At 41.9% G+C, this 15041-nt stretch overlaps 2 protein-coding genes across 4 annotated transcripts in view; one reads left to right on the top strand and one right to left on the bottom strand.

Moving 5' to 3' along the window:
* PPP2R3B (protein phosphatase 2 regulatory subunit B''beta) overlaps positions 1 to 15041 on the bottom strand; it is a 73146-nt gene that overhangs the window by 50302 nt on the left and 7803 nt on the right. Inside the window, exon 2 of one of the 3 annotated variants that reach the window (XM_053306899.1) lies at positions 14383 to 14456. The exons of 1 other annotated variant lie outside the window; for it this stretch is intronic. Coding sequence is in view for 1 of the 2 variants with exons in the window: in XM_053306898.1 (XP_053162873.1) it covers positions 5697 to 5843 (147 nt within the window). In the remaining variant the exon portion in view is untranslated. Of the gene's footprint in view, positions 1 to 5696; positions 5881 to 14382; positions 14457 to 15041 lie in introns of those variants that run through there. One more of the 3 variants, XM_053306898.1, reaches the window with a different exon arrangement.
* LOC128349835 (uncharacterized) overlaps positions 1 to 15041 on the top strand; it is a 69311-nt gene that overhangs the window by 23920 nt on the left and 30350 nt on the right. The window lies entirely within an intron of this gene.

Raw genomic sequence — 15041 nt, forward strand, 5'->3', positions numbered from 1 at the left:
GGTGTTTATGGCTTGTATGGTGTTCCCGCCATTGAGTTTGGACTTGAGGATTTTTCTAACTCTCCTGATGAATTCACTTCAATTTTTCTTTTAACTTCAGTGTGTGCAATGTTATCAGCCTGGCAAATGCTCAAGTATTTGTAATGTTCTCTCTCTTCCAGGTTCTTGATCTTGCTTCCATTGGGCAGTTCTATTCCTTCTGTTTTTCTTATTTTCCCTCTGTTCATTATTAATGCAGCACACTTGTCTAGTCCAAACTCCATTGCTATATCGCTACTGAATATACAGACAGTGTTTAGCAGTGATTCGATTTCTGACTGGGACTTTCCATTCAACTTCAGATCGTCCATGTACAGCAGATGGTTGATTTTACTTGATGTTTTAGATGTTTGGTATCTGAGGCCTGATTTGTTTAGTATTTGTGAAAGTGGGGTCATGGCAATTACAAACAACAGAGGGGATAGTGAGTCCCCTTGGAAAATGCCTCTTCTAATGCTAACCTGTCCAAGTGTCTCGCCATTGATTGTTAACTGTGTAGTCCACATGCTCATTGCTTTTTTAATAAATATCTGAATGTTTTTGCTGACACCAGTTGTTTCTAAACATTTTGGTATCCATGTGTGGGGCAATGAGTCGAAGGCTTTCTTGTAGTCAATCTATGCAACACTTAGATTTGTTTTTCTTCTCTTGCATTATTAATAATAATAATAATAATAATAATAATAATAATAATAATAATTCAATTTCTATACTGTCCTTCCAAAAATGGCTCGGGGCAGTTTACATAAAGAAATAACAAACAAGATGGATCCCTGTCCCCAAAGGGCTCACAATCTAAACACACACACACACACACACACACAAGATAGACACCAGCAACAGTCACTGGAAGTACTGTGCTGGGGGTGGATAGGGCCAGTTACTCTCCCCCTGCTCAATAACGAGAATCACCACGGTAAAAGGTGCCTCTTTGCCCAGTTAGCAGGGGTCCTAGGTTGGTGGCTCTGTGCAGGCACAAACTCATATGTGATGCACAGAGACCACAAAGAAGGCAGTGTTATTCATTTCCATCTCTATCCATCTCCAGTGTTGCTGTCAGGAGTGTGAAGTCTGACTTGCTTTCTTACACTTCAAAATATATGAAGCATGAAGTAGTTTAGGTGGGTGCAGGAGAAAACTGTTTTTACTGAAAATAGTGGATTCCAAAACATTTCAGGACAGATGATTCTTTATCAAGGGAACACTGGCTGACAGCAGAGCTTTGCGGTGGAACATTTCCCAGAATTAATTTTATGCTTTATCTTTCCAGTGGAAAAAATTCAATTTCTAAAATTTAATTGGCTGGCATTTGGACTAGCATTGCACATGTGCAGCAACATGAGTTCCAGACTACCACTGTGCTGTCGCTTGAGTGAGAGAAGTGCTAATCATCCCTTCCCTCTGAAGCCCACGGTGCTTCGTCAAATTATATCACATGACCCTCAGGGACATATTTTGGTGACACACAGTGGGCTTCAGAGGGAAGGATGATTAGCAAAAGTCATCCCTTCCCCCACTCAAGTGACAGCACAGCGGTAATCTGGCACTGCTGCACATGCATAATGCGCTAGTCCAGATTTCCAGCACTGTTTCATAAATTTCATTAGTAACAATGAATGGATGCCAATGCAATATTAGGCAAGTTCAGTAATTTCAAAGTTGTAATTAATGTTTTTCAGGTGATTATACTTACAAAAGATGTGAGAGGGTAAAGGTAAAGTGTGCTGTCAAGTCAATTTCGACTCCTGGCACTCACAGAGCCTTGTGGTTTTCTTTCGTAGAATATAGAAGGTGTTTACCATTGCCTCCTCCCACGCAGTATGAAATGATGCTGTTCAGCATCTTCCTATATTGCTGCTGGGGGTATATTGCACCTATAGTAGCAGCAGGGATTCAAACCAGCAACCTTCTGCTTGTTAGTCAAGCATTTCCGCACTCCGAGGGTACATATGTTTTACTGAGTAGTCCAATAAATTTTCCACATAAAGCTTTTAATTTGTTTTAGTATAAAACAAAAGCAGAGGCAATCAATGTGTGAAGCAAACTCTTCCTCTGTCAAACAGAGGATTAACCATTAAAGCACATGAAGTGATGCCCCCACATCAAATATTTCAGTTCAGCTACTTGAAGAACTTTTGAGATTTTATGCTTTATGGGGAACATATATGGAGGTGATGTTTTTTACTGTATAAATAGGTCAGCAACTTAGCCTATTTAGGGCATTGGGAAAATTTGCATAGAGATTTTTCCCCCTCAAAAAAATAATGCAAGTTTTATGCAAATGAGGGAAGAATTTGCATGAGAAGATTTTCTAGTTCAAAATGTCTGAGAAAACCCACATCTCTAGTTGACATCCACAAAAATTACTCATGAGTAGCCCTCATTGAAATTAATGGGACATTCATGAATAATTTGTCTCATAAAATTTCAGTGGGACTACTCATAAGCATCTTGGAATGTCAGCTTTTAAATAACTCTTCTGTCACACTCACAAAAAAGAAGCTGTATGGCATTCTCCTAATGCAAGAGTTAACCAAAGCCAACCAGAGGGGTGAGGACAGAGAATGGATTGTGCAGGAATAGAAGTGTCATGATTGGTGCACTTACACCAATGGGGCCTATGTCTACATGCAATAGAAAGCACTGCATGGTGCAAGAATTGCTTGATGAGCATCCCATTTTTACAATCTACCCTTTCACCACTGGTTTCTCAAGTACCATAAGAGCAATAGAAAGGGGAAAATGAGTGCTGAAGCTCTGCTTGATGAACCCAGATGCTGGCTCTAGCCATTTCATAAAAGTATCTTCCACTAACCAAAGCAACTGATACACTTGGAATTGCATTTTTCCACTGACAAAAATAATTGCGGTTTGAACACTGGACAAATGCAGTTTCCTTACAACAGAAACTCTAGCTTGAGGCGGTCATATGGTTCCTATGCAAAAAATGGAATAAAAATCTACATTTCAACAGCTAACAACATTTGAAAAAGACCCACAGAGTGGTTCAAGTTCTTTTTCTTCCTCCTCGTATGTACACAGCAATAAGTATTCGTAGGGTTTTGCAGTGAGAAGGGACCTTGGAGTTCCTCAGTCCCTGCTCAGAGCAAGAAATTGCAACTGCATTCCTGACAGATGGCATCAAGCTTCTTGAAATCTCCAACGAAGCAGAGCCCATCAATGTGTGAGGCAAACTGTTCCTCTATGAAACAGCTCTTATTGTTAGGAAAGTGTTTCAAAAGTCTAGCTTAGATTTGCTTGATTGTAGTTTCAAACAAATGGTTCTAATCCTGCTCTCAGGAGCCACAGAGAAAAGGAATCCACTGTTTTTTCTGCAACAGCCTATCAGATATGCTACAATCTTTGGAACACACTTGCTGCTGAAATAAAAGCCTCCCCATCTCTTACAACTTTTAAAAAGGCAGTCAAAGTCACATTTGTTCACCCAGGCTTTTAATTAGATATTGTTTTAATTGTGTTTTTAATAGTTTCAACACTTTAAATTTTAATTGTTGTAATGGTTTAACCTTTTTATCTGTTTTTATTGTTTTGTTGTAAACTGCCTAGAGACTTGCATTTTGGGCAGTATATAAATGTTTTAAATAAAACAATAAAATAATAAATCTCCCTTTAGTCTCCTCTTCTCTGAACTAAATATACTCAACTCTTCCTCACAGGACTTGTTTCCAGATTAAGGAAACTAATATTATGGTTCTCCTCTGAACCAGTGTTCTCTCTAACAGGAATTCCCAGATGATATTGACTACAACTCCCAGAATCCCCAGCTGCAATGGCTTTTACTTGGGGATTCTGGGAGTTGTAGTCAACATCTGGGAATCCCTGTTAGAGCAGGGATTCTCAACATGTGGGTCCCCAGATGTAATTGGACTTCAACTCCCATAATTCCCAACCAAAGGCCACTGGGGCTGGGGATTATGGGAGTTGAAGTCCAATAACATCTGGGGACCCATACGTTGAGAAACCCTGTGTTAGAGGGAACACTGCTCTGAACTCATTCCAGTTTATCAATATCCTTCTTAAAAACAGGGAAGAGACCCCATAGACTCACACTGCTTGCACATAATTCTTCAAATGTTTGCAGCCACAATTTGCCCTTTAGAAAGTTAGGTGTTCCTTCTATTGGCCAAGTCCCACAGGAAAGGCTGGGGTGCAAATTCTCTACTCCACCTTGAAAAACATTCTGCCAACACAGCCTACTCCAATTATGATGCTTCAGTTCTCATATTAACATTACTTGTCCTATACATTTATTTACAGACAAATTTAGAGTACTGCAGCAAAAAGGGTAGGTTGCTGGGGATTTTGCCATCCATTCACACTTCTTGTATACATACCTACCTGCCTACTCAAAACCTCTTACTCTAGAGCAGGGTTGCACTTTGGCCCTTTGCAGATTTTGGACTACAACTCCAATCATCCCTGACTATAGGTCACTGTGGTTGGGGACTATGGGAGTTGTAGCCCATCAATAGCTGGAGGGCTGAAGTTGAGCAGCCCTGCTCTAGAGGATCAGGCATTCTCTTAGAAAGAACAGCATTCACCAGGCTAACATTTCCACTGATGCAGGTGTGAGGAAATTGTGGGGTGGGCACTGAAAAGCACGAGGCAAGTGCAGGAGAAAGGAAAAGAGGATCAACCTTAGATGAATGCAGCATTCAGCCATAGGCTACACTCTAGTTGAAATCAAAACAATGATTAGATACTCTGATTTGAGGGAGTTGTTTCAGTCACCTAAGAGTCAAATTAGATGTTACTTTAAGCATGTGCTATGCAGCTGTGTACTGGTTTGGTTTTTAGTTCATTGAACAGCCCAGGGTGGGGTGGGAATCTGGATTAGGACTATGGCAGGGGGAAGGGCGCTTTACCCGTTTGCTCCTGTTACAGCCCCTGTCTGGATTGGGCCTCCCCTCCCACAGCTGCTACTTAACTAGAGAAAGCAACTACTGGCACCAAGAGGGGTATATCCTTTTGAAGATGCTCTCACTAACTTTTATCAGGTTGGGGAAGGCCAAGATAAGAGGATTAAATATTAAAAACAGTAAATCACAGATCTAATCATAAACAAATTAGATTACTACTGTCTTCTGAGCAGAAGAAAATAGTATATGTGCAATGAAAATGCTTATAAGATGACTACTTTCTGGGGCATGCAATTACTACATCCAAGAGGCTAAACTAGAATATTCATATTCAATAGATATAAAAATATTTATTTTAAATCAGGCAGGATCATCAGGATGGATAAATGTACAAAACAACCTATAATAGTTTGTTTTGAATTGTGCATTTGTGTGACTCAAGAACTAAAAAAGGGAAAAGGAAAAACCTTTATTTGTGCAAAAATGTATTATTTTTTCATCCCCCCTTTTATATACCTAGTGCCAACAAGAGTGTGTCTAAAAAACAATAATGATAACAACAAGACCTCCAAGTAGTGTCTTATTCAGGCATATGTTCATTCACTTTTATACTAACCTAATAAAAGTCATTTTGGCTTTCCAAATATTTTAGAGTTCAAATAGCAGGACAGAAAGGCACATCTGGCTAATTTCCACTCAAACAGCACCAGCACTTCCCCTTCAAAAGATTCAATGCAACGCAGTACAGTATAGCCAAATGCTTAACGGTAAACAAACCTGGACTTGCTGGAAAGCTTTGAGTCTCTTCTTGAATCTGGAAGGCAGAACAAAATCGCACCCCCGAGCTAGCAATGCCAATTCCTTTCGCAGATCAGGATCTTGCCGTAACGAAATCTCCTTTATCCTCATGCTTTCAGATTTCATATAATGCTTGTGTGTGCGCCAGTCCAGGCACTTGAGTCCCAGTAAACAGCAGAGTCCTATTATCACACAGTGCCACTTAAAGCAGCAGCTGCGTTTTACTCCTGTGTTATTCTGAGAGCCAGTTCAACTTAGCCTGCTCCATACATTAAAAGGGAACTTGGCTGGAACTGCAAACACAGACTGGAAAGTCACTTTGGGAGCCTGCCCCTTACTCCATGCATTCCTTTGTCTTAATGGTATGGTATAGTATGGAAAAGACACAAGCCTGTTATAAAAGTGGCACTTCAAACCATCAATAAGAGAAACTTTTGATTTTCAAAGTAGGGAGGAACATGAGAAAGCCGGACTGAGTGGTTTTGTAGTTTCTTCTATTCCTTTCGGCACAAGCCACTCAGGAATTAAATCTCACAAGCTTTTCCAAACTTACACAGCCCTTTAAGTGTTTTGAGTGTCAGAAAATGAAGCAACCTCAAGATAAGCTACAGAACTCTGTACAATCAATGAGTAAACAAACTGCAACTACTACATCCAAGTGCCAAAACAAAACAGTATCTTAACTTCTTTTTTGCATAATAGTATCAAAGAATAAAGATGCAATACTCTTCCATGGGCGAATAATGTAGTACTTCTTCCTCTGCCTATCCCTCTCAGAACAAGGTTCGGAAATGTCTTCCTACAGAGAATGTGACTTCGAGTGCAAGTCCCATGTTTTTCTTGCACGTTGAATGAAGAATCCAAATTAGCTCTTAAACAAAATATTATCATTTGTGTACACTGTCTAAGATGTGTTATGCCTGTACTGCAATCAGCTCAATAGGACTACAGAATCTTATAAAGCCACAGCACGCACATACGCACACTAAAATGGGACTCAAATCTGTCAAGCAAATCAAATGTTTCTGAATCCTCCCCTAGAAGATCACAGTCTCAGTCATATTATTTTTAGTTATACTAATAATATTATTCCAAACAAATTGGAATAGTTTCACTTGCCCAGAGTATTTGAACAAGTTTCGCTTGCTCAGAGTATTTGAACTATTACAACAGTGATTAATAAAAATAAGGAGGTTAAAATGATAGCAAGAAAGTTTTTTTAAAGAAGGTTTCCAGTACTTGTCATGACTTCCCCAGGTTACTCAGTCATTTCCACAAAGATATTCCCTTTTGTGCAACTGACAAACTGAAGTTGTCTAGAAGGTGTCATATAAGGTTGTGATCATAACTGACTGGGCCTATAGGCCAAATTAAGTAGAAGTCAGTTTGCCATAAGTTGCTCACAAAAGTATGATACAGATGCAACTCCATTTCCAAATCAACACAAAACAAAAGCCAAGCTTCAGAAAGGATGCAGTCTATTTCAACACTCATTTCATACGTAAGACTATAGGCATTTACTGGGTTGGAAAAAATTTCATGGTTATCTTGGTGCCTAAAATTTCAATGCCATTGCCAAATAATTCAGAATGGTTTTCAGTACAGCTATTAGGAAATATCTGGTAAACTATTACTTCTGGAAGTGTGATCAATGTTTATTTCGCTTTATTTTAATGTTGATAAACATTGTTATGATATAGCTATACTTTTAAGGCAAATCTTAAGATTTCAGTCTGGTTCTTTACCTAGATTGACTTGTGTAGCCTTCTCTTCTATTCCTCATGAAGTCTATGATGTATCATCAACAAGCGTGAATTATTTTGTTTGGACCCTCATTCACCCTCATACTTTAAATGCAGAAGGTTCTATTAAACAAAATGGGAGGTTGTTTGCATTCCTGGAATGTCTGCTTGTAAGTGGATGGGCCATACCTGAATGTAGGAGCAAGGCTGACAAGGTTTTTTGCTATCCTAGGCAAATTAAAGTTTTGCTACCTCCTCCTTCCGCTTTATTGACCCTGCTAACTGAGCAAAGAGGCACCTTTTTAACGTGGCGATTCTCTTTATTTAGTAGGAGAGTAACTGGCCCTATGCATCACTAGGGATATGCAGGGAACCGCGGAGGTGCGGTCTGGCACCGGCGGGGGGGGTTGCACTTACCCCTCCCACCGCTTTCCCCCCACCAAAGCTCCGTTTTCCGAAATGTTTTGGGGGCGGCAGTACTCCTCCCTGCCACCCCTGCCCCCGTTGTTTGCCAGAAATACCGAAAGTACCGGTCACACATGCGCCCGCCACCATGTGCACGCCATGCGTTGTGTGTGACGTGCGCAAGCAACGTGCAAGGCAGGCGTGTGCGCGGTGGCGGCGGGCACATTCATGATCGGTACTTTCGGCGAACAACAGGGGCAGGGCGGCAGGGAAGAATGCTGCCGCCCAAAGAACATTTCAGAAAAACGGACCGGGCCACGTTTGAACCGGTTCAGAGGCCTCTATAATGGCCTCCGGCCTGGTTCATGCACATCCCTATCCAACACCAGCACAGTACTTCCAGTGACTGTTGCTGGTGTCTATTATACGTTTCTTTTTAGATTGTGAGCCCTTTGGTGGAAGGAAGCCATCTTATCTTATTTTATTTATTTATTATTGGGGCAGCGCTTGGGCGGTGTGACCTACCATTTGTTCTCTGGATCCTTGCCCAACTTGGCTGCTTCTGTTTAGAAGGGAGATTGTTGGAGGTGGCCTAGTTAATATCATAAATGCATCGCTGAGGGAGGGTGGGGTGCCTCCTTGTTTGAAGGAGGCAATGGTTAGATTGTTTCTTAAGAAGCCTTCCCTGGACCCCTTAGCGGTGGATAGTTATAGGCCAGTCTCCAATCTCCCTTGGTTTGGCAAGGTGATTAAAAGGGTGGTGGCCAACCAGCTCCAGGTGGTTTTGGAGGAAGCCCATTTAGAGCTGGCTATAGGGTTGAGACAGCCTTGGTCGATTTGATGGATGACTTCTACCAGGGAATCGACAGAGGGAGTGTGTTTCTGCTGGTTCTTCTGGATCTCTTGGCGGCGTTTGATACCATCGCCCATTGTATCCTTCTGGATTGCCTGGGGGAGCTGGGGCTAGAGGGAACTACTTTGCAGTGGTTCCGCTCCTATCTCTCAGGAAGATTCCAGATGGTGGAGCTTGGTGACAGGAGCTGTTACATAGAATCCTTCAAGGCTCCATTCTGTCAACAACGCTTTTTAATATCTACATGAAACTGCTGGGTGAGGTCATCAGGAGTTTTGATGCTGGGTGTTATCAGTATGCTGATGACACCCAAATCTATTTCTCCTTTTCATCATCATCATCATCATCATCAGGAAATGGCATTCATTCCCTAAATGCCTGCCTCCAGGCAGTAATGGGCTGAATGAGGGATAACAAATTGAAACTGAATCCAAGCAAGACGGAGGTGCTCATTGTAGGGGCTCAGAATTTGAGGAATGAGTTAGAGTTTCCTGTGCTGGATGGGTTATGCTCCCCCGGAAGGAACAGGTACACAGCTTGAGAGTACTCCTGGACCTAGGCCTCACCCTGGTATCTCAGGTGGAGGCTATGGCCAGGAGTGCTTTCTATCAGCTTCGGCTGATTCGACAGCTGCGTCCATTCCTTGAAGAGGATGACTTCAAAACAGTGGTGCATCATAAGAACATAAGAACAGCCCTGCTGGATCAGGCTCAAGCCCCATCTAGTCCAGCATCCTGTTTCGCACAGTGGCCACCAGATGCTGCTGGAAGCCACAGGCAGGAGTTGAGGGTGTGCCCTCTCTCCTGCCATTACTCCCCTGCAACTGGTACTCAGAGGCACCCTGCCCTTGAGACTGGAGGTGGCCCACAGCCCTCTGACTAGTAGCCATTGATAGACCTCTCCTCCATGAAGTCATCCAAACCCCCTTAAAGCCATCCAGGTTGTTGGCCGTCACCACATCCTGTGGCAGAGAGTTCCACAAGTGGATCATGCGTTGTGTGAAAAAGTACTTCCGTTTGTTGGTCCTAGACCTCCTGGCAATCAATTTCATGGAGTGACCCCTGGTTCTAGTGTTGTGTGAGAGGGAAAAGAATCTCTCTCTCTCCACTTTCTCCACGCCATGCATGATTTTATAGACCTCTATCATGTCTCCCCGCAGTCATCTTTTTTCTAAACTAAAAAGCCCCAGGTGTTGTAGTCTTGCCTCATAAGAAAGGTGCTCTAGGCCCCTGATCATCTTGGTTGCCCTCTTCTGTACCTTCTCCAGTTCAACAATGTCCTTTTTAAGATGTGGTGACCAGAATTGAATGCAGTACTCCAAGTGTGGTCGCACCATAGTTTTGTTTATAATGTTATAATGTTAGCCGTTTTATTTTCAATCCCCTTCCTAATGATCCCTAGCATGGAATTGGCCTTTTTCACAGCTGCCACACATTGAACCGACACTTTCAATGAGCTGTCCACCACAACCCCAAGATCCCTCTCCTGGTCCGTCACCGACGGCTCAGATCCTATCAGCATATACTTGAAGTTGGGGTTTTTCATCCCAATGTGCATCACTTTACACTTGCTAACATTGAACTGCATTTGCCATTTTGTCTCCCACTCCCCCAGTTTGGAGAGATCCTTTTGGAGCTCCTCACAATCCATTTTGGATTTCACTACCCGGAAGAGTTTGGTATCATCTGCAAATTTGGCCACATAGCTGCTTCTAGATCATTTATGAATAAATTAAAAAGCACCGGTCCCAGTACAGATCCCTGGGGGACCCCACTTCTTACTTCCCTCCATTGTGAAAACTCTCCATTTATACCTACCCTCTGTTTCCTGTCTTTCAACCAGTTAGCAATCCACACATGTACTTGTCCCCTTATCCCATGACAGCCAAGTTTCCTCAGGAGTCTTTAATGAGGAACTTTGTCAAAAGCTTTTTGGAAGTCCAGGTAGACTATGTCAACTGGATCACCTTTATCCACATACTTGTTGACACTCTCAAAGAAGTCCAAAAGGTTGGTGAGGCAAGATTTACCTTTGCGGAAACCATGCTGGCTCACTCCCAGAAGGGCCTGTTCTTCTAGGTGCTTTACAATTTTCTCCTTGAGGATGTTTTCCATCAATTTGCCTGGAACGGACATTAGGCTAACCAGCCTGTAATTTCCCGGGTCGCCCCTGGATCCCTTTTTGAAAATCGGTGTTACATTTGCTACTCTCCAGTCCTCTGGTACAGAGCCCAATTTCAGGGATAAGTTAAATATTTTAGCAAGGAGGTTGGCAATTTCACATTTGAGTTCTTTGAGGACTCTTGGATGGATGCCATCCGGCCCTGGTGATTTGTTAGCTTTCAGTTTTTCCAGACAGTTTAGAACATCATCCCTTGTCACTTCTATCAGACTCAGCTCTCTAGCCTCCATCCCTAAAAAGCCTGGTTCAAGAACAGGTATATGCTCAGTATCCTCTGCCGTGAAGACAGACGCAAAGAACTCATTCAGTTTCTCTGCAACCTCCATATCCTCCTTAATAATCCCTTTCACTCCCTCATTGTCTAATGGCCCAACCGCCTCCCTGGCAGGTTTCCTGCTTCTGATGTACTTAAAGAAGTTTTTGTTATTCCCCTTGATACTTTTGGCTAAATGTTCCTCAAACTCTCTTTTTGCCTCCCTTATTGTCACCTTGCATTTCTTTTGCCAGAGTTTGTGTTCCTTTCTGTTCTCTTTGTTTGGACAGGCCTTCCAATTTCGGAAGGAAGTCTTCTTCCCTTTTATGGCTTCCTTGACGGTACCCGTTAGCCATGCTGGCATCCTCCTGGACTTAGTGGTACCTTTCCTCCTTTTGGGTATACAATCTAACTGGGCTTCATCAGCTGGTAACCTCCAGGCTTGACTATTTCAATGCGCTCTATGTGGGGCTGCCTTTGTACGTAGTTCAGAAACTTTAGCTAGTTCAAAATACGGCAGCCAGACTGGTCTCTGGAGTAATCCGGAGAGACCATATTATGCCTGTTTTAAAACAGTTGCACTGGCTACCGATATGTTTCTGAGCAAAATACAAAGTGCTGGTTATTACTTTTAAAGCCCTGAACAGCTTAGGTCCGGGTTACTTTAGAGAGTGCCTTCTTCTACATGATCCCCACCACACGTTAATGTCATCTGAGGAAGTCTGTCTCCAGTTACCACTGGTGCATCTGGTGGTGACTCAAAGGCGTGCCTTCTCTGTAGCTGCTCCTGGGTTGAGGAATGCATTCCCTGCAGAAATCTGTAATCTGACTTTATTATTGGCCAGGAGAGCCCTTAAGACCTATTTGTTTGACCTGGCCTTCCAGGGTTTTTAAACTGTTTTAAATGTTTTAATTGTTAGTTGGTTTTATATTGTTTTTATAGTTTTTCATTTTAACTGTTATTTTAATTGTTTTTATTTTAACGTAAACTGCCCTGAGCCATTTTTGGAAGGGTGGTATAGAAAAACAACAAATAAAATTATTTCTCTATGTAAACTGCTTTGGAAACTTTTGTTGAAAAGCAGTATATAAATATTTGTTGTTATTGAATGCTGCATAGCATAATATACAACAGCATATTAAATAATCAAGGAGTTGAATGGAATACTAAACGTAAACTAAGATTATAGTATCTGTCAGTTCTATACATCCTCCCCTTTACAAGATATGCTGGGCTGCCAATAGAGATCAGAAGGCTCTCTATCTTGCTCCCTGGAATGCAGGGGATATAAGCCAGCTGACGAGCTGCTAAGCTGCTTCTGTGTGCCTGCACCTCAGCCAGACAGAGGCTCTTTCTCAAAGACATTTATATAGCTAGGGCAGGCACCCTTGAAATTTTAGCACCACCAGTGGTTACATAGTTTGCCTCTACGGTTGGGCTGTCTCTGCCAGGATGCATAGTTTAGCTCTTGAAGAGGGAACCAAGAAGACAAGTACAGACAGACAGAATCAAGATTTGTGTGACTCAAGAAGTTAAAAAAACCCAAAGCTAACAGAGTGAGTCTGGTCACAACCCCATTTTGCTTTTACAAACAGCAAGACTTCACTTAGAAGTAGTAACTTACAGAAAGCAAGAATCTGACTCTCAACACAAACTTAGCTTTCAAATTTAAGGAAAACCTTAAAGCTACAGCTGGTATAACATGTCCCATCATAACTTGCTGAGCAGAGAATGTCCCTCTTGAATAACTAAATGAACTTCAGACCTTTCAATATTTGAACTGTTACATTTATAATTGAGCCATGGCATTCTCATTTCAGCATCATCTGCCAAGACTAGGCAAGACCAAAGGCACCACTGGCCCCAGATCTTGAACCCCAAGTCCTGGGTCCCACTCTCATGCCCCCACCCCCATCAGCACTCCCATGGCCTGCCAGTGGTGCCAGGAATCTCCGCCCTGTGCCAACTCTGGAGCGTTCCATGCTGCCACTCTGTACTGCTTCCTCCATACCAGAGGGAGAGAGGGAGGGAGAGAGAGAGAGATTGTGATAGATAGATAGATAGATAGAGCAGACTTGTGTTCTGTTCCTCCTAAGGGCAGGACTAGAATGAATGGGCTGAAAATATCAGGAAGCAAGTGCAGGGGGAGGGGGTAATCCCCATAAGGCAATTGGGTTCAGGCTCCAAAATTACTTAGCTGCACCCCCTGCAAGACTGCAAATTAAAGGAACTGAAGGATCTCCCATTTGATTGTTCACATCTTATCATGGTTAGCAGGCAGTAGAAGTAGAACACAAGTCCAAAGCTAGCTCCTGACCTTGAGATAGCTTTTCCTCCCCACCTGCTAACAGGTCACTGAGAATGCTATCACATTTCTTCAACAAGGTTTAGTGTCCTAATGTGAGGGGAGCCAGGGCTTCTGCATTAAATAACTACTAGATCTCTTAATTTAGTCATTCTTATCTCCACCCATACAGTGAGGAGAGAAGGAAACACATGATCCCGCTGTGCGCTTTCAATCTCTCAGAGAATTCTGATTGGATGCCATTTTCTTCTGGAGGAGTAAATGGCATCTGATCAGGCTGAGAGGAGGGGGAAAATAGATGCCTTGGTTACCTTGTTATATGTAATGCATTTTATAAATCAGTATCATTCAGATAGCTTGGGTTGAGGCTTTGTGAAGATACATTTGATGATATTTATTTCCAGAAGTAAACATGTTTAAAATGAGACACTGACTGTATTGCACAAATACAAGTTTTAGAAGTTTTGCCAGATGCTTTAAGTTGTAATGGTTTTTCCAGATCAGTAATATTTATACTGCCCACTCCCCACTCTGATTAAGGTGACAGTTAAAGAAGTAGTTCTGGTAGGAACTAATCTGCCTACTTTCCTTTCACTATAAACTTAAATGATAATCACCATCTTCAAAAGTTAGACTACTTCTGCCTCAAATGTTCATGTGTTCACCATCTTGAATTGCAGTGAATGACATCACGAACTACACCGTTGAGGTTTCCCTACAACTGTACCAAATTTGGTCCAAATCTGTCCAGGCATTGTGAAGTGCATAGGACACACACACACACGGAGAGCTGGGTGATCTCATAAGCTTATTCTCCTTAAGGAAAGTAAGCTAAAAAAAGTAACATAACATATTTTAAAGAACAGAAATTAAAGGAAATCAATATGAATAAATCACTTAAGACATGAACAAACGAATAACTCACTCTTGGTAGTTATTCTTCTCTCACCGCTCAACAATCCTTTTGAAGGTATATTTACAGCTTGAAATTACACAAAGCTTCAAGAAAGAAAAAGAAAGAAAAAGAAAAGCTTGCTTTAGGAACCAACTAAAACTTCAGTATAAGCAACACATACTAAAACTTCATTCAGTTTTGACCTTCAAGGTCTCAAGCCAGTAATCTCACTTTAATTATAGCTTCAAAACAGTTTCCTGTGTGTTCTATTCTGTTCCTTCCATGAAATTCCTACAGTTTAGGGAATGAAAGCTTGGAATGCAGGGTCAGCTTTTTAAAAGCCACATGCACAGTTCAAAATCTGCTGCTGTAAAACTAAAGTGAATGTTCCAACACCAAGAGATGAGTGCAAAGCACCATTTGTAAATATGCTATTTAGGCCTGGAATGGGCAGCTACCTATAGCCAGATGTGCACCCAAAAACAATTTTATCTGGGCCCTCAGCAGCTGCATCAAATAGCAATTAAGTTTGGTAAAATTCTGTTCAATTTCCAAACAAAACTGTTTTTGAAAATTATGTGCAAGAGGTATTCTGTATGTCACATCTTGCAGTGTTTTGTATGCAATAGCCAAGGCATGCCTGGACACACATGCTCTGTATCTGTCCTTACTGCTACATGGCACTGACT

Source organism: Hemicordylus capensis, chromosome 3 (genome assembly GCF_027244095.1).
Source record: "Hemicordylus capensis ecotype Gifberg chromosome 3, rHemCap1.1.pri, whole genome shotgun sequence".
NCBI classification, from domain to species: domain Eukaryota; kingdom Metazoa; phylum Chordata; class Lepidosauria; order Squamata; family Cordylidae; genus Hemicordylus; species Hemicordylus capensis.